At 36.0% G+C, this 23,474-nt stretch overlaps 1 protein-coding gene and 1 non-coding gene across 2 annotated transcripts in view; one reads left to right on the plus strand and one right to left on the minus strand.

Moving 5' to 3' along the window:
• EXOC6B (exocyst complex component 6B) overlaps window positions 1-23,474 on the minus strand; it is a 694,448-nt gene that overhangs the window by 576,882 nt on the left and 94,092 nt on the right. Inside the window, exons 3-5 of the mRNA XM_030920515.1 lie at window positions 19,506-19,553; window positions 17,523-17,613; window positions 17,376-17,421 (exon numbers count right to left, since the gene is read on the minus strand). Of these exons, the coding sequence (XP_030776375.1) occupies window positions 17,376-17,421; window positions 17,523-17,613; window positions 19,506-19,553 (185 nt within the window). The remainder of the gene's footprint in view (window positions 1-17,375; window positions 17,422-17,522; window positions 17,614-19,505; window positions 19,554-23,474) is intronic.
• LOC115894480 lies at window positions 7,793-7,990 on the plus strand. The gene has a single exon (XR_004054591.1). It is a non-coding gene; the product is annotated as a U2 spliceosomal RNA (small nuclear RNA).

A 23,474-nucleotide genomic window follows, 5' to 3' on the forward strand; every position in this document is an offset into this window, starting at 1 on the left:
TGCCACCCACACCCTGGCTAATTTTTTGTAATTTTTTTGGTAGATATGAGATTTTGCCTTGTTGCCCAGGCAGGTCTCAAACTCTTGAGCTCAAGTGATCCACCCACCTTGACCTCCCAAAGTGTTGGCATTTCAGGTGTGAGCCACTGTGCCCAGCCTTATGGTTACTTTTTTTATGGCATATCTTCTTTCCCTTTTACTTTCAACCTATTTGTATCTTTGAATCTAAGTGTGTTTCTTGTAGACAATATGTAGTTGGATCATGCTTTTTAAGTCCTGACGATGTTGGCCTTCCAATTGGATTGCTTAGTTCATTCTCATTTAATGTAATTATTGATATGGTTGGATTTTGTTCTTTGTTTTCTATATTTTAATGTCTTTTTTTGTTTGTTTTTGTTGCTTCTTTACTGCTTTCTTTTGTGTTAAATATTTTTAGTGTACTGTTTGAATTCTTTTGTTGATTTTCAAATGATATATATTTTTGATTTTTTTAGAGGTTGCTCTGTGGATTATAATATGCATCTTATCACAGTCTACTGGAGGTCATTGCTGATATAAATTTGGTATAATATATAGTAGTAGTTTTACTTCAATTAGCTCCATTTCTTTCCTACTCTTTTGTGCTGTTATTATTAGATATATTACACGTATATATTTTATAAACCCATTGATACAGTATTATGATCATTGCTTTAAAATATTTTATCTTTTAAAGACGTTAAGAAAAGAGAAAAAATATTTTTATTCATCTTTCATATTTAGCATGTATTTACTATTTCCCATGTTCTTCATTTCTTTCTGTGAATTCAAGTTACCATCTGCTGTCATTTCCTTTCAGGCTTCCTTTAGTATTTCTTGTAAGGCAGGTCTGCTAGCAAGGAATTTTCTGTCTTTCTTTATCTGGAAAGGTATCATATTTCACGTTGATTTTTAAATAGTCATCAGCTAATGATTGGTTAGAGGTTATGCTCAAAAAACGAGTAAGGTTTCCAGTCTTTGCTAATGAGTTTGTATGTGGGTTAGAGACTGCATTAAAAGCAGTTTTAAAGTCAGCTTAAACTTTTACCTACCTTCTTAGTTTTCCCATGTGCCTGTCTACAGCCTCCTAGTCAGCCAGGGATGTGTGGATTGCTTAGACCCTTTTAGATGTTGCCTGAAGGTATGCATAGCCTCTCAGCCAGCTAGCAACTTGCAGAGAGTTTATCAAGCCCTTCTGTGGGTCTTTTATTTCTATGGTTTACCTGTTAAATTTCTGGTTAGTCCTTTGGTCTGTTGCTTGCCCCAACCCAAATTGTAACTTTTGACCAGTAGAGCTGGAGACTTTTCTTATTTATTTATTTATTTGTTTGTTTGTTTGTTTATTTATTTATTATTTGTTTTTACTGAGTTCTCTACTTTCACTAACAGCATCTCTCAATATGGGTTTTTTGCCCTCTGCTCCAAATTATGTCAGCCCCTCATCTCAGGAAAGCTGCTGATTTTCATGACTAGCCATGGCCAATGAACAGGGGTGGAGGAATTAGAAGGGGAGAGTGATGGAAGTAGCTCCAGGCAAGAAAGCTACAGAGTCCCACTGTTGAGCAGTTATTATGAATAAACACTTCTTGACTTGTTGTTCTCTTTTGTTTAGTTTCCAGAACCCTGAAATAGTTGTTTTGGATAGTTTACGTTTGTTTTCTTTGGATAGAAGATTTGCCAAGCTTTTCTGTGTGCCATAGTTGGAAGTCTAGCCTTGGATACTTCATTTTATAGGATGAATTTTTTTTGGCATTGAGATGATCATTCTTTATTTCCTTTTATTTCTCTTTTTCTAAGACTGAGTCTCACTTCGTCGTCTAGGCTGGAGTGCAGTAGCGTGATCTCGGCTCACTGAAACCTCCGCCTCCGGGGTTCAAGTGATTCTCTGCCTCAGCTTCCTGAGTAGCTGAGATTACAGGCTTGCACCACCACGCCCAGCTAATTTTTGTATTTGTAGTAGAGATGGGGTTTCACCATGTTGACCTGGCTAATCTCAAATTCCCGGCCTCAAGTGATCCACCTGTCTTGGCCTCCCAAAGTGCTGGGATTACAGGCCTGATCCACCATGCCTGGCCCCTTTTATTTCTCTTATGTCATTAATTTTATTGGTAGCTATTTTAAGTCTTATGCATTCTTTGGATAAAATCTTTTTTTGATTATAATTTCCCAGTCTTTTAAAGTATGTATTAATTTTTAATAATTTGAGATTCTTTTCACCGATGTTCTCATTAAAACTTAATGCTGGATTTGTCTTAATGCACAGTGAAAACCAATTCAGGCTAGACATTTTGCCTAACTGTAAAGAAAACTGAGTGAGCTAAAGGTGATCAATTCCTTTTGTAGGCATTATCCTGCACTGAAAACTCTGGAACATCTAGAGCATACCTACCTGCCTCAAGTAAGCCACTATCGATTCTGCAAGGTGATGGTGGACAACATCCCCAAGCTTCGAGAAGAAATAAAAGATGTTTCTATGTCTGATCTCAAAGACTTTCTGGAGAGCATCCGTAAACATTCAGACAAAATTGGAGAGACTGCCATGAAGCAAGTAGGTCTTGGGTTTATGATAGGTTGGCCAGTGGCTTATGAGTATTGAGTTAAACACAGGTTTCTCTTTGCCAAGTATCTAGTTGTTTCTTATCATTTTAGGGAAGTCCTTCATATTTATGGGAACACATGATTAAAAATGTTTTCATTTTTTTTTTTTTAACAGAGCAATGGACAATTATATTGTTTTGCTCTGTAGATGTTGAGTAAATATTGGTCAGTTGTAATGGTTTACATTGAGGTTACGAAGAAATTTTTCTGTTGTTTGTATACTTCCCTTGACTTTGTGTGTAATTTGAAGCTCTAGATATTTTAAAATTCTCCTTCTAGTTAATGACCTAAATTGTACCACATGTGTCTTTGGTTGATTATTTACTACATAAGCAAGATAGCATGTTATATATGCATAATTCTGATATTAATAGGTGTCAGTGAAAAAAGGCCTATTGGGAAATGCTTTGAATTATGATCAAAGAAAAGGATTTATTAACAGCTTGTATATTAATAAATATGTTACCAGTATTTACATTTGTTAAAACATTTTCATCTCTAAGTCACCAAAGTCACAAGGAACATCTAAATTTCTTTTTTTAAATTATGAATGAAAGGTCAGTAATGTTTTACAATGGTATTTCCTCACTTGAAATTTGTCACATTGATTTTATGAAAAATTTTTAGTATACCTGATGATGTAGCATACAGCAACAAATACAAGAGTCAGTTGTTTATGGAAAGTACTTTTTGTTTCTGTAAACAATAGTGTTCTTGAATAGATCATTTGTAGTTTTTATCATTCTGTGAGGAATGAAGGAATAGGTTATATTTCAAATCATATTTTAGGTCTCGACTAGCCTTGATAATCTATTCAGATGTCTATTTGATCTATAATATCTATTTGATCCTCCAAAAGAGATTCTCCAGTTACCGTTTCCTCAGGGAATACAGATATTTCCCCTTTCTTCCTTTAAATTTTGTCAGTGTTCTACTTCACAAAGTGCAGAGTTTAAAAGTAGATGATAAATCTGACAGAGATAATTGTGTGGTTTCATTGTTTATAGTGGTGAAGAAACAAAATTAATCAGTGACAATATACCTTTGCATTGCTGGGTACATATTTTGAATACAGGAATGAAGCTATCTTCTAAGATAAGTCTTTATTGTGGTTTGCTCAGTTTTTCCTAAGCTTTTAAAATATAGGAGAGTATAGTACAAAGCCTCTATGGAAGCTGCCTTTTTAAAAATTGCTTTTTCTGAGCCTCTGCTTGAGAAATTAATTTGCTTCCCTTTTGATGAAAGAGGAAGCCATGAAGAATGTTGCTTTATTTAACGTGAGGCTAGCTGGGCTCATTCCTCAATTATCTGAAGAAATTAAGACCAAGAAGAGGGAAGTAACTTGCTCAAGTTCAAACAACTTGTAAAGGTCAGATCCTGCATTAGAATTCAGGTTGGGTTGAAATGAATTTGTCTACTATGATACTCAATCTGTGTGAACTATTAGCTGTTTTCTCTATTTTTGTCATATAAAGAAATGATGAAGATAACTTTTGTAAATCCAGGACTTTTAATTAACTGAGAAATCTTTATTTCTCCTGTAACATTTTTCATCTCAGGATCCTTGAGTAAAGATATGTTAACACATTAAAAAATATTTTGTAGTACCTAGAACGTAAGGAAGATAGGAGAGAGAAAATACCATGTACTTTGTACATACTAGGTGTTCAATAAATGTTTGAATTCCCAGATAAGAGAGAGAGGAAGTGGTTTATTTCTCACTGCCTCAAGCCCAAAACAGTGTTTCTGGTTTGTGATGGTTTTCTTTGCAGTGGTGATTTAAGGACTTAGAATCCTCCCATTGTATGGCTCTTCCATCTTTAAGATGGCTTTGAAGATTGCTTCAGAAGGAGAAAGACCAAAGAGTGTTGCATGTGGGAGGGTCTTTAAGGGCCAGGCATGGATGCCACATGTTACTTCTACCCATATTCTGTTGGTCTGAACTTAATTATATAGCCATACCTACCTGCAAGAGAGGCTGGAAAATGTAATCTCACTCATTCTCTAACAGGAGGAGGATATAGGTTTGATGAATAATAGTATCTGGCACAGTCTACCTTCTGGTGATCAAATATCTTTTCATTCTTTCTCTCATACATAGAACACACTCCTTCCCTAGGGGACAACAGTCCAATGGCCCATGTAGTCGTTACATCCATCTCAAAATCTAGTATCTTCCAGGGATGCTCAACCCTCTCCATAAGATTCAGCCATGGCTCTTCATGAGCTGGTAACTACTCAACTAAAGTTGCAAGTTATCTGCACTGGTGTCTCCTCGCACCCCCAATATACAATGAATAAGCTAGAATAAAATAATTATAACAAAACCTTTTATTTAGAAAAGGGAAGAATGGGAGACAAACAATATTCTCTGCTTCATAACAAATCGTATAAATCTACCTAGGCAGGCCCTAGGAAGTTCCTCTGCTCTGGTAGTAGGGGAATTTCCTTGCTTAGACCTTGATTCCCTGGAAGGAACTCCTTTGCTCATTGTTCTCTTGAGCTCCTAGCTGCACACTGGCTTTTACTTGTTTATATGTGTGTGTGTATATCTATACTTTATATGTGTGTATATATATATACTTTATATGTGTATATATATACTTTATATATATTTTATTTTTAATATATTATATATATTTTAAATATATACTTCTGAAGTAGATGCTGGGAAATATACATTCCTTAGAAGGCATACTTCTCTTTCTCTCTCTATATCTATATATCTGTATCTGCAATTGTGTCTACATTTACATTTATATATGTCTTTTACTGCCTGCTTTTTGCTTTTTGCCTGAGGGTTGGTTTAAGGTTCTGAACAAACATTTATTAATATTTAGTCCAGATTTGTGTTTTTTTGACATTATCGTTCCCTCAAAATGTAGGCATCTCATCTTTTTCTTTCCAATAGGTTCTGTGAGGACACCATACTCACTGTTCTTCCCTAAATATAATTTTCAAGAATGATTTTGTTTTTCTTCTCCTCTCTTTGGGGAAGTAGTGGAGGTTGGGGAGCATAGCCCTTGCTTCATGCTTCTTTCTCAGTTTGATGGCCTTACATTGAGGTGATGTGAAACAGTGGGTGGTAAGATCATGCTTGAATCTGACATCTCTGCCTCAGAGTTGAGTCACTTTGTTGAACTAAAAGCCCTTCCTGGGACTTTATTGCATAAGCCTTTACTATTTGTTTTTTCTCATACTGTTTAAGATCTGTATATGTTCCCCTTTTAACCCTGTGAGGCCTATGTTTCTGGGACTACTTCTGTTCCCTATAATTTCAGTCTGCAAATGAGCTAATACTTTTCTGAACTTACTATTTTTATGCAGTACCTTGCCAAAAGCAGAAAGTAAATACCAGTGTACACTATAACTCTCACTCTTTATTTACTTACAGTGCAACAGGCCCAATAGGGAAGTGATATGCCTATTCACCTATTATAGGTTCCAATTTTACTAGTTATTTTGCCACAGTATTATAGGGCTTTTCAGCCTTTTAACTTGTTAAATATATGTTCTTACTGCCCACTGCCTGACCACTAAACCCATGTCTTTTATTTTAGATTTTTTTTGGGGGGTAATACCATATTCCAACACCTGTTTCTGTATTCCTTAAATAATGTTCCCTGCTGTAACAAACCCTAAAATCTCATAATAGAAATTTTATGTTTTGCTTATGTAAAGACCAAAATGCATGTCCCTGGTGGGTGACTTTCAAGAGATCTAGGACTCTTCCACCTTGTGGCTTTCAAGGGTACCACAGAAGGGGAGAGAGAGTAAGTAATGCCTGGAGGTTTTTTAGGGATGAAGCTTATAAGTGGCACGTCTCACTTCTGCCAATATTACATTGGCCAGAGGCCAATCACTGCAAAGGAGGGTCGGAAATATACTCTAGCCGTGTGATCAGGAGAAAGAAGAAATAGGCTTGATGAATAGCTAAGCTAGTCTCTGCCATAACCTGCTATCATATAGCCTAGAAAGATAAGTATCTTCCACGTCTCTTGCTTTTGCACCTGTAGTCCCAAATACTTGGGAAGCTGAGGTGGGAGGATCACTTAAGCCTGAATGGGCAGAGATTGCAGTGAGCTGAGATCAGGCAACTGCATTCTAGCCTGGGTAACAGAGTGAGACCCGTCAAAAAAAAAAAAAAAATTTAAAAAAAAGGAACCACAAAAGAGCTGAAATGGCTGTATTAATACAAGATACAAAAGACTTTAAGCCAACAAATATTGCTAGTAACACAGAAGGACATTCCATAATAATAAAAGGGATGATATTTGTCTAATAGGAAGGCTTCTATATGCATAAGAGGACAAATAAAATTAAGATTAATAAAGCTGAATAGGCAAAAACGAAATAAGTTGTGCAAAAAAACATAAGAATAAAGGGAAAAACTGGTAAACTTTATTTGTAATGTGTACCTAAAAGATTAACAGGCCGGGCATGGTGGCTCATGCCTGTAATTCCAGCACTTTGGGAGGCTGAGGCAGGCAGATCACTTGTGGTCAGTTCAAGACAAGCCTAGGCAACAAGATTAAACCTCTTCTCTACTAAAAATACAAAAATTAGTCGGGCATGTTGGTGGGAGCCTGTAATTCCAGCTACTCAAGAGGCTGAGGCAGGAGAATCGCTTGAACCTAGGAGACGGAGGGTGCAGTGAGCTGAGATCACGTCATTGCACTCCAGCCTGGGTGACAGAGTAAGACTCCATCTCAAAAAAAAAAAAAAAAAAGATTAATAAACTTGAGTTGTTTTTGTAAAAAAAAATGAACAAAGAAAGTTCACAAAAGAACCAAAAAGGGTCAACACATGAAAAAAAAAATATTTAACTGATATGTGAAAAAATGCAAATCAAACTGCCAAAGATTTCTTAAAAGACAATGTGTTTCATCAGGGGTTTCAATAAATGGAATTTACAGCTGGCTGACAAACAAGTTTTTATTAATGACACAAGTTTTCAATGAAGAATTTTGGCAAAACAATTATTTTAAGCAATTGCATTTCCAAACAAAAAAAAAGATGCACAGCAGTATGTATAAGCCTCTTGAATTATAGAATTATTTATGTTAGCAAATAAAAAAACTAACCTAGATGTCTAATAAGAAGTAGTAAAAGGCTAATAGAAGAGCAAAATGTTTACAATATTGTTGAATGAAAATAATTTCAAAAAATAGATCTCATTGCCTCTTGGCCTTTTGGCTAAGATCAAATTTAATATCTGATATATCTTATCAGTTTAATATCTGATACATTCTCTTATCAGAGGACAATATTTATTAAATGGATTTTTGCAGCAGGGAGATAAAATGGGAACTTATTTAGTCCCCTCCATGCATCAACCTGGCATTGCAGTACCTCCAGGAATGGTGCTCCAATTGAAAAAAAAAAAAATAGATCTTACAAGTATAATCATAATATTCTTCAAAATTATAAATATTTACACATATAAATTATGAACATGTATGCATATATGAGATATATATCACTGGAAACACACACACACACAAAAGTAGAGAGCAAAACATTAAATACAAAAATGTTAGCCATGATATTTTTCCTTTGGATGGCAATATTACGAGTGATAATTTTCTCCTTCATACTTTTAAATTTCCTAATTTCCATGTTTCCCATGATATATTTGGTATAGGAAAAATTCAATTCCATCCTTATAAAGAAAAAAGACTTATAGCTCTATTTTGGACTTTAAGAATGATTTTCACAGCAAATACTTAAACTCTTCTTGCTCCAATGAATTTATTATCACAAATGCTAAAGACTAGAGACTGGTTTTACTTGGGTTTTTTGTTTTTTTGTTTTTTTGTTTTTAATGTTTTCCCTCATGTGTTCCAAAAAATCAAAGTCTTTGTTCAAGTAAATGGAGGGAAGAAAGTTTTATTCTCCCTAAATATAGAAATAAAAGTACAAATATAGTTAAATCTGAAATCATTGCTCTTATTAAAATTTTACAGGCTCAAAAACAATACAATTCACATGGTTTAGTGTAAACAGAATGGTGTTTATACTACAATTAGGTATGAAGAGCTATGTGCAATAAAATGCAATTCCTCTAGAGAGAAACTTTAGAATGGATACAAAGCCAGAAATTAAGCCAAAAAGATAAACACACTTTGGGGTTTAGTTATATTTTGGAACATTGTTTATAGAATGAGGAGAATTCAACAATGTTGCCTGCAGATGCAAGGCACATTCACTGATGAGACGCATGGCTCATGCTGAAAACATCTGGTCTGTCAAATAGCTCCACATTTTTCAAGGCTAATTAGTACAAAACCCAGTGATTCCTGGAAACAAAGGATGTCACCCAATTTCCCCATTGTCCCTTCCCAGCATAGTCACATTTTAACTATAACAAATCAGTAATATTCAAATGTCTAGTCTATTTCAATATCCATGACAGGTTAAAGAATGACAGCCAACTAACACCTGTATAGCAGGCACCAAAAGAAAAAAATTGTGTCCAGTGACCACAGAAATCCAAAATTAGATTTTGATGTACTTTTGACAATCTCCAAACATTATTAAAACTGAATCAAAAGACAAATTCCTAAGTTTCACTTGCATGTGTGGTCACTCTCTCCCCTCTTCTCATGCAGGCTCCTTAACAGAGATACAATCAGAACTAAAGTAAGGGAAATAAAAGCAGAGAATAAAAGGGAAGAAGGCAGGGAAAGAGTTTCTAAATAATCCTACAAACTGAATAACCATGATCAGAAAACAGACATGGTTGAATGCTAAAGCAAGAAGAAATATATTGGTTCCAAGCAAAATAAATTTTGGTACTTTCTTGCCATAGCATGGAATTCTTTCACAGCGATGGTTTCTAAAATTCTAGGAAGTGATGCTTGAAAGCAAATTGCAACTATCTATAAGAAATTTTTTAAAATTCAGAGTATGATAAAATATGAAATAAAAGCTTTCATCACAGAAAAATATTAGTGTCACTCCTAATCAAAGAGCATCATTAACAAATATTTAATCTCTTCTGTGCACTAGAGATAGAAAGATGTTCAGATGTCTTTCCCCAGGGAGCATAAAATGCAGTAGAAAAATCAGTATTTATAGCTTAAAAAAAAAAAAAAAACTAGACTTCCAGCTACAAAAGCCTAACAAGGAACAGACATGATCTCTCACTTTATAAACAAGTAGAATATTGGCAAAAATATATGAAACAGTCATTTGCAGACATTGGACATCAGGCAACATAGAACTGCTATCTCTGTAAAAAGGGAAACAAACAAGGTGAGTTTAATAATCACCAGGATTATCTACCTAAAGTTGACTTCCAGGTCATGGGCACAGCCAGAAAAAAAATCAAAACAGAACTCAGCAGCCTTGCTGACTTAAAGAATCAGTGATAGTAGCTCAGGAAAGTTGATGCAGCTTGAAGTTGTGTGGCAGAGTTCCCCAAAAAAAGCAATGCAGGAAAAGAACTGCAGAAATTTACACAGGGGTTCCCTTGAGTCTGCTAAGTACTAGGACAGGCATAGGGAAAGTGAAATTCCACATGCATAGGTAAAAAGAAGGAAGCAAGGGAGAGAGTGGGAGACCAGCCAGGGGAAGGTAAGATGAACACTTCAAGGATCTCAGACAAGGCAGATAAACATTCAAACTCTGAACAGTCAAAGTGAAGAGTCGTTGGGGACTCCTGAGCTATTCAGAGTAGATTATAGAGGGATCAAGTCTTACTTAGCAAAGCTGAACTCCCCTGGAATAAAGGTGGGCCTTTAAGCAGAGTTTAAAAATTGGGTCCGAAGGTAACAAACTGATATGCAATCACCTGACCATTTGCTAAAACAAAGACCAACACTCTCTAAAGGAAAAAAAAAAAAGCACCCAAAAATCCAGAGACTCATCAACATAATGTTCCTTATTCAATCAAAAATTTCTAGACATGAAAAGAAGCAAAGAACTGACATACAACCAGGAAAAACAAAATCAGTCTGCAGACAGATCTAAAAAAATGCCAGAAGTGGCAGAAGTAGCAAAGGAGTACATAAAAACAGCAATTAGGACAAGGTACATGTATGTAAAGAAACAAATAATAAAAGAAATAAAACATAAAAAGCTAAATGTAACTTCTATACATGAAAAATATATTATCTGAAATGAAAATGTCACTGAAAGGGACTAAAACATTACACAATGCAAATAAGAGAGATCAATGTGCTTGAACACAGCCATAAAATCTATCTCAAATAAAGCACAGAGAGGACTGAGGGGGCGGGGAGAAAAGATCTTCAAGTCACCTGCGGGGTTAATCAAGCTGTCCAACATAAATATTAATATAACTGAAGTCCCAAAATGGTGATGGGAAAAGGACAAAAAAAGAGTTTGGAAAAATAACGTCAACATTTTCCAGATTTTATGAATATTGTAAACCCACAGATCCAAGAAGCTAAACAAACCACAAGCAGGATAAATATACACATGTGTGCACATATTTATACCAAAGTACACAAAATCAAATTGCCTGAAAACAAATGATAAAGACGAAAGCTTTAAAATGGCTAGAGAAAAGACACATTACTAACAGGGAGACAAAGGTAAGGCTACTTATACATCTCTCCTAGGAAACTGCAGAAGCCAGAAGACAATGAAATCATGTCTTATGAATTAACGAAACTATAAACCTCAAATTCTATATCCATCAAGGTTTTTTTAAAATGAAGGTAAACAATGAGATACCATTTCACACCCACCAGGATGGCTACATTAAAGTCAAATAATAAGGTTTTTTTGTTTTGTTTTGTTTTTTGAAACACAGTCTCATTCTGTCGCCCCAGGCTGGAATGCAGTGCGCGATCTCGGCTCACTGCAACCTCAGCCTCCCCAGTTCAAGCAATCCTTATGCCTCAGCCCCTCCGAGGAGCTGGGATTACAGATACACACCACCACACCCGCCTCATTTTTGTGTCTTTAGTAGGGATGGGGTTTCGCCATGTTAGCCAGGCTGCTCTCAAACTCCTGGGCTCAAGCAATCCGCCCACCTCAGCCTCCCAAAGTGCTGGGATTACAGGCGTAAGCCACCATGCCTGGCCTGGGTAGACAATAACAAGTATTGACTAGGCTATGCAATAATTGTAAACATCTATGCTGCTGTTGGGAAGATAAAAAGGTGCAGGTGCTTTGGAAAAGAATCTAAGTTCCTCAAAATGATGAAACATACAGAGAGACAAAGTGCACCAAATGTTTACCACGTGACCCAGAAATTCTACTCCTAAGTATATTCTCAAGAAACCTGAAAGCATATACTCACACAAAAGCTTGTAAATGAACATTTGTAGCAGCATTATTCTTAATAGTTGAAAAGTGATAATAGCCCAAATGTCCATCAAATGATGAAAAGGTAACTAAAAGCAGTATATCTATACAATGAGAGAGTATTCAGCCATAAAAAGGAATGAAACAGTGATACATTCTATAACATGAATGAACCTTGAAAACCTTCCATTATGCTATGTGGAAAAAGTCAGACACAAAAGGTTGTATATTGTATGATTCCATTTATATGAGATGTTCAGAATAGGCAAATCTATGGAGACAGAAAGCAGATTAGTGGTTGCCAGGGCAGAGAGGAAAGAGGAATGGGTACAAGATTCCTTTTTGGGGTAATGAAAATGTCGTGGAATCAGCTAGTGATGATGATGTTACAACCACATGAATGTATTAAAATCTATTCAACTGTACACTTAAAAATGATGAATGTTATAGGAATTGTAATTCAATTTAAAAACTGAAGGTGAAATAAACATTTTTTTCAGAAATACTGTATTTCTGAGAGAATTCATAGCCAGCAGACTGATCCAACAAGAAATATTAAAGGATGTCATTCCCAAAGGGGAAAAATAATACCAGATACAAACTTGGATCTACATTTAAAATAATGTGAGTAAATATATGAGAGTTTTTCTCTTTAATTTTTAAATTTCTTTAAAAGTTACAGCAAAAATGAGCATGTGTGCCACTGTGCTGTCACAGGTCTTACAACATAACATAACAATAACATGACAACAATGACATAAGGAAGGGTAAAATGGAAGAATATAACATGACAACAATGACATAAGGAAGGGTAAAATGGAAGAATATCATTATAAGAATCTTGCATTGTGTGTGATTTGGTGTAATATTTAAAGACTCATTGTAAGTTACACATTGTAAAGATAGAAGGAACCACGAAAAAAATAAAATACAGCTGGCCCTTCATGTTTGCAGATCTGTGAATTCAATCAACTATGTTGATCAAAAATATTTTTTTAAAAACACAAATAAAACAAAACAGTGTAACAACTACTTACATAGCATTTACATTGTGTTAGGTATTCTAAGTAATCTTGAGATGACTGAAAGTTTTAGGAGGATGTGTGTAGGTTATATGAAAATACCATGCCATTTTATATAAGGGACTTAAGCGTCTATACCTAGTCCCCTATCCCAAGGCACCTGTAACCAATACACTGAGGATACTAAGGAAAAATTGTAAAACTAAGAGGTATAAATAATAGGGCATTACTAAATATAAAACAACAACATGAAAGATGGAAATTGATTTTTAAAAATACAAGAATACAGAGAAGGAACAAAGAACAGGTAGGATAAATGGAAAATACATAAGAAGACAGTAGATTTAAACGCATATGTTGATAATTGTATGATATGTAAAAGATCTAAACAGTCTTATTTAAAAACAGAGATGGTCAGATGAGAAATTTTTAAAGAAAGCAAGATCATTCTACAGAATAACTGACCTGTAATCTTCAATAGTAATAAAGTAATAAAGTCATGAAAGGCAAGGAAAGGCTGAGGACAGTTCCAGACTGAAAAAGACTAAAGAGACATGACAACTAAAAGCAACATGTGATTTGAACTGGATTCTTTTGCTAGAAAGAACATGATTGAGACAATTGGCAAAACTTGAACTGGGTATGCCAGTTAAGTGCTAGAAATATATCAAAGCTAATGTCCATTCTCTATTGCACTGTGGTTGCACAGAAAAATGTCTTTATCTGTAGGAAACCACACTAAAGTAATTGGGGATGACAGTGTGTCATGTTAGCAACTTACTTTCAACTGGTTCAAGAAAAAGACACCGTTATTTATACTGAACTTAAGAATGTCTAAAAACAAAATTTTTTGAAACCCACAAAATAAATTTGATTATACCAAAACTTAAAACTTCTATGCAACAAAAACTACTAATTATATAATGTTAATAGGTAAGCCATGCACTGGAAGACAATATATAACAAGAAAAGGCATCCAAAGTATATAATTCCTATAAATGAAAAAGAAAACAATAAACAACCTAAAAGTGGGCAGCAAGTAGATGAGAGAAACCCCAAATGCCTAAAACCTAAATTCACTAATAATCTAATAAAAATAAAATAAAAATCACAATAGTGATCTATCATTTCACAATCATCAGACTGGCAAAAACCAAAAAGTTTGACAATATAGATGTTATCAAGAGGTAGAGTAATAGGACCTCCCACAAAATACCAATGGTAGGATAAATGGGGAAATCACCATAGAGAACAACAGTAAGATCCAAGACATGTAAACCCTTTCTCTGATCCAGCTGATCTCTTTCTAGGTATAGACCCTGGACCAACAGAACTGACATCACCTGGGAACGTGGCAGAAAATGCAGAATCTCAGGAATGACCCCAGCCAGACCTATTCTATCAGAATCTATATTTAACTAATCCCCCATGATACCATTTCCATGCATAGCAGCATCTAAAGAACAACACTCTCAAGACATTTTGAATGTGAGTCCAAGGAGACAAGAACAAGGATATTTATTGTACCACTGTCTGTCATAACTACTGGAAACATACCAAATGTCCCTAACAGTATCAGTAAGGATAGTTATCTTGTAGTAATAACCACCCCCAAAATCTCAGTGACTTAAAACAAACATTTAAAACTTACCCATGTTATACATTCATAATGGGTTGGCAGGTAGGCTACGCTCCCTGAAGTCACTCAGGGAATCAACCAGCATCTTGGAGTTGCCATTTTTCAAGAACAAGGGAAAATAAGAGGACTCTGGAGGGAAATTAAATGCTAAGCCCAAAAGTGATACATATCACTTCTGCTCACATCTTATCAGCCAGAAAAAGTCACATGGAACTGGGAACCCAGTAAATATACACAGGGAACCCAGGAAATATAATACTACCTTGCACCAAAAGAAGCAGCTAGAAATATTGGCTAACAGCACTTATGATAATCACTGGAACTGGCAGGGGAAATGTGAATTATTCATATAATAGACTACCATGGAGTGATTAAAATGAGCAAACTGTGTCTATACACATAAAGAAAATAAGCTGCCTACTAGTATGCATGCCCCAAAGGGTGGATATTTTTATCCATTTTATTCACAGATGTATCCCCAGCACCAAGAGTAATGTCTAGCACATAGTAGGTATTTGATTCATCTTTGCTGAGTGAATACACAGATCTCAAAATGAGGACTGAGAATCATCTACATAAACTTTTCAAAACACAAAACAAAACAATATATGATTTACAAATATTACAAGCACAGACTAGAAGAACATTCAATAAATTTATGATACTGGTTTCCTCAGGGGAAAATAATAGGACTGAAAGGAATAGGACCGAAGAAGGGAACATAAATTTTATCTGTAATTTTTTTACAGTATATATATACCTGTTTCTGTCCATATATATGTTTTATATATATACTACATATTTTTTTCTTTACACATATATGAATCAAAACTGGAAAATTGTTAATATCTATTAATTCCGAGAAGTTGGTACAGAGGTGAATTTTTTTTTTTTTTCTTTTTTTGAGATAGCCTCACTCTGTCACCCGAGCTGGAGCTCAGTGGTGCAATCTCAGCTCATCGCAACCTCTGCCTCCTGAATTCAAGCTATTATGTGAGACAATTCTCATGCCTTGGCCTCCAAAGTACCTGGGATTACAGGTGTGCATCACCTCCTGTAATCAGCTCCTTTTTTTGTTTTTCAGTAGAGATGGAGTTTCTCCATGTTGACCAGGCAGGTCTCAAACTTCTGGCCTCGAGTGATCCACCCACCTCAGCCTCCTAAAGTGCTGGGATTATAGGTGTGAGCCACTGCACCTGGCTCACAGGTTATTTTAAATTCTCTATAATTTTAGAACTTTACTAAAAGGATATTAGGGAACTAATACTACTTTCATATCTCAGGCAGAACTTCTCATAGTGTTCTATCCATGTTCTCTTATGAGAGCATGTCCTCCTATTTTAATGTCTAATGATTCAGCTTCAAAATTCTTGAGAATTTTGAATTTTTATCCATAATATTTCTATTCTTATCTCAATATTAAATATATTTTAAATGTATACTTTTTCCCTCAAAACCTAGGTAAAATTAACATTCCAAGAAGACATGCTCTGTTTATCCTATAGCTTCATATATCCCCATCATACTACAGGGCATCTCAGGGTAGAGAGATGGGAGATGCTTACTCTAGTTTGGGGAGCAAAACTATAGAGTCGCTGGAGATTTTCCTTCAGAAGAAAACAACATACAGAAGAGAAATCCTCTGAATTTAACCTCACCCTTCCCCTTTACAAGAGTTAATTTTATGCGGCAACTTGGCTGACCACTGCACCTAGATATTTGGTCAAACATTATTCCAGATGTTTCTGTAATGGTATTTTTTAGATGAGATTAACATTTAAGTCAGTAGACTATGAGTAAAGATGATTACCATCCATAATGTAAGTAGGCCTCATTCCACCACAGGTGAAAACCTTAATAGGAAAAAGGCTGACTGTGCCCAAGGAAGAGGGAATGCTACAGAAGAGTCCCTTGGGACTCAAGCTATTATCTTAACTCTTCACTGGACCCTAGCTTGCCAGACTACACTGCAGTTTTTGCTATACTTGCTATACTCCACAATCATGTGAGCCAATTCCTTAAAATAAATACTTCCCTCTCCAGTAGGTAGAGATACACGCGCATGCGCGCGCACACACACACACACACACACACACACACACACACGCTATTGGTTCTGTTTTTCTGAAGAACCCCAGCTAATGTACTCTTGCACCAAAACCTAAGTACTATTTTTTTCTACGACACTATTAAATAAATCAAAACATATCTCAAACCAACTATCACTAAAATAGGTATATGCTTTTCCTTAGAAGACTGGGTCTTGGCCTGGCGCAGTGGCTCACGCCTGCAATCCCAGCACTTTGAGAGGCCGAGACGGGCGGATCATGAGGTCAGGAGATCGAGACCATCCTGGCTAACACTGTGAAACCCTGTCTCTACTAAAAACACAAAAAATTAGCCGGGCGCGGTGGCGGGCGCCTGTAGTCCCAGCTACACGGGAGGTTGAGGCAGGAGAATGGCGTGAACCCGGGGGATGGAGCTTGCAGTTAGTGGAGATCGCGCCACTGCACTCCAGCCTGGGCGACAGAGCGAGACCCTGTCTCCAAAAAAAAAAAAAAAAAAAAAAAAAAGACTGGGTCTTTTAAAAATCTAACTGTAAGTATTATTTGTTAAACCTAATACATGACAGAACACATTAGCATACCACATATATATATAAATAAATCTAAAATGAATCAATAAATATACAAAAGGTTAAGAAGATGTTAGAAACTTAATTATTTTTTGAAAAGTTATGCTAAATATGGACCTAAAAGTATTCTAAATAACAGATATTTTAGGTAGTAAAAACTGTTCAACTAAAAAAAAAATCTTACCTCTTAGTTTTCATCTGGTCCCTCAGTTTGCTGTACATCTCTAGGACTTAAAAGAAAGAAAAGAAAACACAAACATGATTTAGAGAAAGCCTAATTAAAGCAAAAAAAAATTACACCAAGAATCCTTCTCCATTTCCAGTTCCTCACCTGGAAGACACAGCATTAATTTATCAACAGTGGCAGAAATATTTCTCTGTTGTAGTCGACACTGCTTCAGCTCTTCCATTGCTATTACCAGCTTGGCAAGAGGGAAAAAGACTGAATTATTATGCCAATGGCTGTAAATAAAAAGCTTTCAGTCACATTTTTCCACACCGTGTTCAATTCATCAGAAAATCCCAGACAGTTTCTTAGTAAGACCTGCCAAGTGAACTAAAGAACTGCCTTTCTTAACCAGTAAAACATTCCTGCACAGTTGCCCGCTTTCTCCCCAAGATACATACAATATTAGGAAGGGCTAGGTAAAACGAAGTCCTAAAATACAAGGGTTATCCAGGAGAAAAAAAAAAAACTATCTTCAACTAAATCTCTATTTCAACAAATAAACCACACACTTAAAAGATGTGGCTTTTCTAAAAGTTACAGTTTGGTGAAAAGTAACTCACTTTTATTCCCCTAGCTCCAGTTTTAAAGGCTTCTATCAGAAGTCATACTATAATATAACTAGAAGAAATTGTACTCCACAGAATTTAGAATGTGAGACAAACTTCTTTAAAAAGTAATAATCTACACATCTACTTGCAGCATTCATCCTATACCCATACCTAAAAATGTTATCTGCTTAGATACCATGCAGAAAAGAACCAGAGAATGGTCCTAAGTCACTGATAAAACAATCAAAAGCTAATCTTAAAGGTTATTAAAATTAAACATTTAAAAATTATTAGGTGATAAGAAAGAAGCATGATAACAGAGAACAGTCATGTACTACAAGTCAGAAAACCTGGGTTTTAGTCCCAGCCTTGCCAATAACTATGTAAAATACAGCAAATCATTTGTTTTAGTTTCCTCATCAATCAAACAGTGGTAATACCTGTCCTGATTTTGTCGGCCATGAGGATCAAATGAGCAAATAGATATAAAATAATATTGTAAACTGTGATGGTTTAAATGATAAATATGTCAATTAATAGAATCAACGATTTTTTTTTAATGGTGGGGGGATAGAGATGGGGTCTCCCTCCATCACCCAGGCTGAGAGTGCAGTGGCGCAATCATGCCTCAATGCAACCTTAAACTCCTGGGCTTAAGAGATCCTCCCACCTCACTCTCCCAAATAGCTGGGACTACAGGCATGCACCACCATGCCTGGTTATGGTTGTTTTTCTTTTTTTTTTTTTTTTTTTTTTTTTTTTTTTTTTTTTTTTTTTTTTTTTTGGTTTTTTTTAGGGGGGGTGGGGGTAGAGATGGGGTCTCACTATGTTGCCCAAGCTGATCTCAAACTCCTGGCCTCAAGTGATCCTCCCACCTCAGCCTCCCAAAGCACTGGGATTACAGCATATAATCTCAGCCTCTGTGGCTGGTTGATTAATTTGTTAAATAAATATTTGTTGAGCATCCACATTGTGCCAGTCACTATTTAGGTACATGGAGGGGAGACAGCAATGAATAAAGCAAACAAAAATTTCTAATCTCATGGGGTTTAATTTCCAATGAAGGTTGACAGGCAAAAAAATATATATAAGTAAAAATATATTAAATATAATCTCAGAGCATGACAGGCACAATGAAGAAAAAGTGGGAAAGGATCAAAAGAATGCATGGGTAAGAGTGAGACCACAATTTCAAATAAGGTGGTTAGGAAAGGCCTCATTAAGAAGGCAACATTTGGGCAAAGATTTGAAGAAGGTGAATAATGAGGAAATAACATTCCAGGCAGAGGAAGAGCATTACTGTATTATGACAAGTCAAGGATCTAAAAGCACAACTAAGAAGGCTGTAATCCTCTCTCCTTAGACTTCCCAATGACTACGTTCATTTAATTCAGATAAACATTAGGAAAAGCAACAATAATGTCCACGTACTTCCAACATACTACTTACAGTCTTAACCACTAAATGAATAACATAGTCATTAAAAGAGAGTGGCATGAAACAGAAAAGATTTCTTCAAAAGGTAAACTGGTCTTACTTCCTTTCCCTCATGTTGTAGTTTTCTATTAGTATCCGTCACTTGATTCTGTGGAGAGAAGACAATTTATACTCATAAAAAACAAACATTTAGACAATAGTTGAAAAAGATCTAAATTTAATATGAAAAGAATGGGAATAGGTAGTTAGATTTTTTCAGTATTCCACTACATATTGGTCCAGTGGCATTCTCTTGGGTTTAAATTATGTCAACTTTTCTACTGGATGTTTGCACGAGCTTTTGAAAAGAAAAATTTACTAAAAACTATGGTGAGTTTAGAACAGTCCTAAACTAAGATACTATAATAACTGAAGATCACACTTTAACTTTGGGGAGACAAGAGAAAAAAGGGGAGAGAAAAATAAAATAGAAAGAACAAATTTTATCATAGATATTCTTCATTTCACCAATGTATTCCTAGAAAAGTTGGGTATACACTGAACTTTTTAACTCAAGTCAAAGTTTCCCTGTTTGCTAATTATTTTATTTTTAGAAAATGCTTTTCCTAAATTATTTTTGGATCATTAATTCTTAACAGCTCCTAACAGTTCCATACTTCCATTTTTCCAACATAATCTCTCCATCAGATAGTCAAAAATTTGTGAATACGCCCTTAAATGATCCAGAGTTCATTATTAAAGGAAATGGCATCTAATTTTTTTGATATCCACTTTTGACATTTCAATGATGGAAAAAATTAATTATATAGAATAGTAATTTCCTCATCACCTGTGATATCAAAACATAAGCAATACTAACTTCTAAAATGTTGTTTAATAAAGGCTTTCTAGCCTTCCACCAGTAATTGCTACTCCTTATACTTTTAATGCATCCCATAACCTAGCATTTCCTATTATGTCCCTTAGGACATCAAGAAGTGTTAGTTAGCAGGAACTCTGCACATACACACAGCCATGCACACGTCAGCACACAAACACAGACACACAGACACACACACATACACACAAACACACACAATATGACATGCACTGTAAATGCCCAAGAAAGGGACATCGTATAGGATGTTTTCCAAATTTATCTGACATAATACCCTTTAACTGAAGATCTTCTCAAGGAGCTAGCTTTTTAAAAGAACACACTTTTGAAATCACTGCTCTGAACTATACACTATACCTGGACTATCATTCAAAGCGGATTACCATCTGCACCTCCATCCAAAGACAAAATGAACTGTGAACTCCTCCAGGAAGCCTCTTTAAAGTACCAGAAAGGGAGGCAAAAAACCAGCAAATTCCCTCTTTATTATTTACTTAATGGCACCACATGTGAAACACTTTGTGGTTTTATTGCACTGAGCTCAATACAAATTAAGAGTGATAAAGTTATCCAAAATGCACATCCAAGACAATGTTAACAGAAGCATTGTCTAAATGGGGGTCAGCAATCTGTTTCCATAAAGGGTTAGATAGTAAATATTTTAGGCTTTGCAAGCCATACAATCTCTGTTGTAACTATTCAACTCTACCTCTGTAGCAGGAATGCAGCCATAAAGAAAATACATGTAAATGAAAGGTCATGCTGTGTTCCGATAAAATTTTATTTACACAAACAGGGCAAGCTGGATTTGGCCTAAGAGACAGAGTTTGCTAATCCCTGGTCTAGAATAAGCGTGATGGTAAGGTAGTAATACCACACTATGAAATTTACAATTGGATGCCACATTTTAAGAAGGGTTTTACAAGCTGAAGCATGGTTAGAGGTGAACAGATTTGGAGAGGGAGTCAAAGCTATACCACATGAAAAACAGACGAAGCAATTTTTAGCCAAAAGAGGGGAAAAATATTCACTTGGAGGCACTATACACTGTACCTGGATCCTACGTACTATAAACCATATTGAAACAATGACTGCCCTTCAAATATCTGAAGAGCTATCAGAAGTAAAGCGGTTCCCTAAAAATGGAGCTTATTACGCAAACCAATGCTTGTTACTAGAAAACAGTATTCAGCTCAATATAAGAAAAAGCATTCAAGCAATGTGAATAAAAATCATAACGGCTTCCTTGGGTGATAATGCTATCCCCATTATAGTAGTTATTCAATAATAAATTAGATATTTTTTATCCTAAACCGGAGATCTCCCAAAATTCAACCCTCCATAATACTCGTAAATTCAGCAACACTGTCTACTGGAGTAGCCTTATTTGCCTTATGAAGGGACCATTTCTCACTTTTTTTCACCTTAAACTCACTGTAAAAAATACATTTTCCATTGCAACTCAGTACACAAGTATAGGGAACACATACACAATTTTCAAGAAACAATGTTTATCCTTAGTACATGTAATACACTCTCTTGTTTTCTATTCAATTCGATTATATTTAATTTCAGTTTTTGCCAAAAATACTGATCAAGGAACACTAAATTAATTTCATGCAAACCATGGTTCTGAAACATATTCCTAGGAACCTAACGAATGCTTCCAGTAAGAAAGATAATAACTGTGGGCAGGGTGCGATGGCTCACACCTGTAATCCTATCACTTTGGGAGGCCGAGTCAGGTGGATCAACCTGAGCTCAGGAGTTTGAGACCAGACCGGCCAACATGGTGAAACCCAGTCTCTACTAAAAATACAAAAATTAGCCGGGCGTGGTGGTGCATGCCTGTAGTTCCAGCTACTCGGGAGGCTGAGGTGGGAGAATCGCTTGAACCGGGTGGGAGGCACAGGTTGTAGTGAGCCAAGATCATGCCACTTCACTCCAGCCTGGGTAAAAGAGTGAAACTCCATCTCAAAAAAATAAATAAAGATAATAACTGTGTCAATACCATTCAATAACTATTTCAATGCATAACAATAAAAAGAAGCCAGGCTCAGTGGCTCACGCCTGTAATCCCAGCACTATGGGAGGCTGAGGCAGCGGATCATTTGAGGTCAGGAGTTCGAGACCAGCCTGGCCAACATGGTGAAACCCCATCTCTACAAAAATACAAAAATTAGCTGGGCGTGGTGGCATGCACCTGTAGTCCCAGCTTCTTGGGAGGCTGAGGCAGGAGAATCACTTGAACTCAGGAGGTAAAGGTTGCAGTGGGCCGAGATCATGCCACTACACTCCAGACTGGGTGACAGAGTGACACTCTGTCTCCAAAAAATTTTAAAAAAAGAAAAAGAAAAAGAAACTATACCAGCTGTCTAGGATGCTACTTCATTTATTTCAAAGAAGATAAGTGTGTATATGTATACACTGAGAATCAAAAGAAATAATGGGCATCTTAGAGTACAATTTATTTTCATTGGTATGTTAAAATAGCATTGACAGTTGTTAATACTTTTTACATTGTCTAAACTATTTTCTAGAGTTCAGGAAACTTTTTATTTCATAGATTCTGAACCTAGGTCAAATGGATCCCCCTAGACCAGAGTCTCCTACGTGTCCTGCTAGACATTAATCCCCTCTGCCCTCAAAGTAACTGGGTGGAGCCTGAAACAGACTAAAACCCTAAATCAGCAGCCTCCAGTTCGGGTATTCCCGCTGGGGCATCCTCAGCAAGTTGAAGGAATTTGCAACTTGAAGAAATTTGATGGAAGGCAAGGGAAGCAAGAGGAATAGAAGATGAGTACCAACCAGCAAGTGATATCAGCAATTCGGGAGCATTATGAGCTATATTCAGTACTACTACCCTGCCAAGGAGGTATCCCACCACATGACTACTTCAATAACCAGAGACCAAACATTGTGCTGACTATCATGGACCAGGGCACCAAGGAGCTATGGGAGAAGTGTGGGATAGAGGTGTCAAAGGAGCATAAAAAAGAACAGCCCGAGATGAGTATAGGAAGATGCAATGGCTGGGTGAGCATAAATAGCATACACAGGACCTGGCAGGAAACCCCATATCTTTGTTTACACGCATTTCAGAACTTTTGTCCAGCTGAGGCTCATCAGCTCACAAAATTTAAGGATTACAAATGTATGGACCAATAAATAGAAAGATGCACTATTAAGATT

The sequence above is a fragment of the Rhinopithecus roxellana genome, chromosome 17 (genome assembly GCF_007565055.1).
Source record: "Rhinopithecus roxellana isolate Shanxi Qingling chromosome 17, ASM756505v1, whole genome shotgun sequence".
NCBI lineage: Eukaryota > Metazoa > Chordata > Mammalia > Primates > Cercopithecidae > Rhinopithecus > Rhinopithecus roxellana.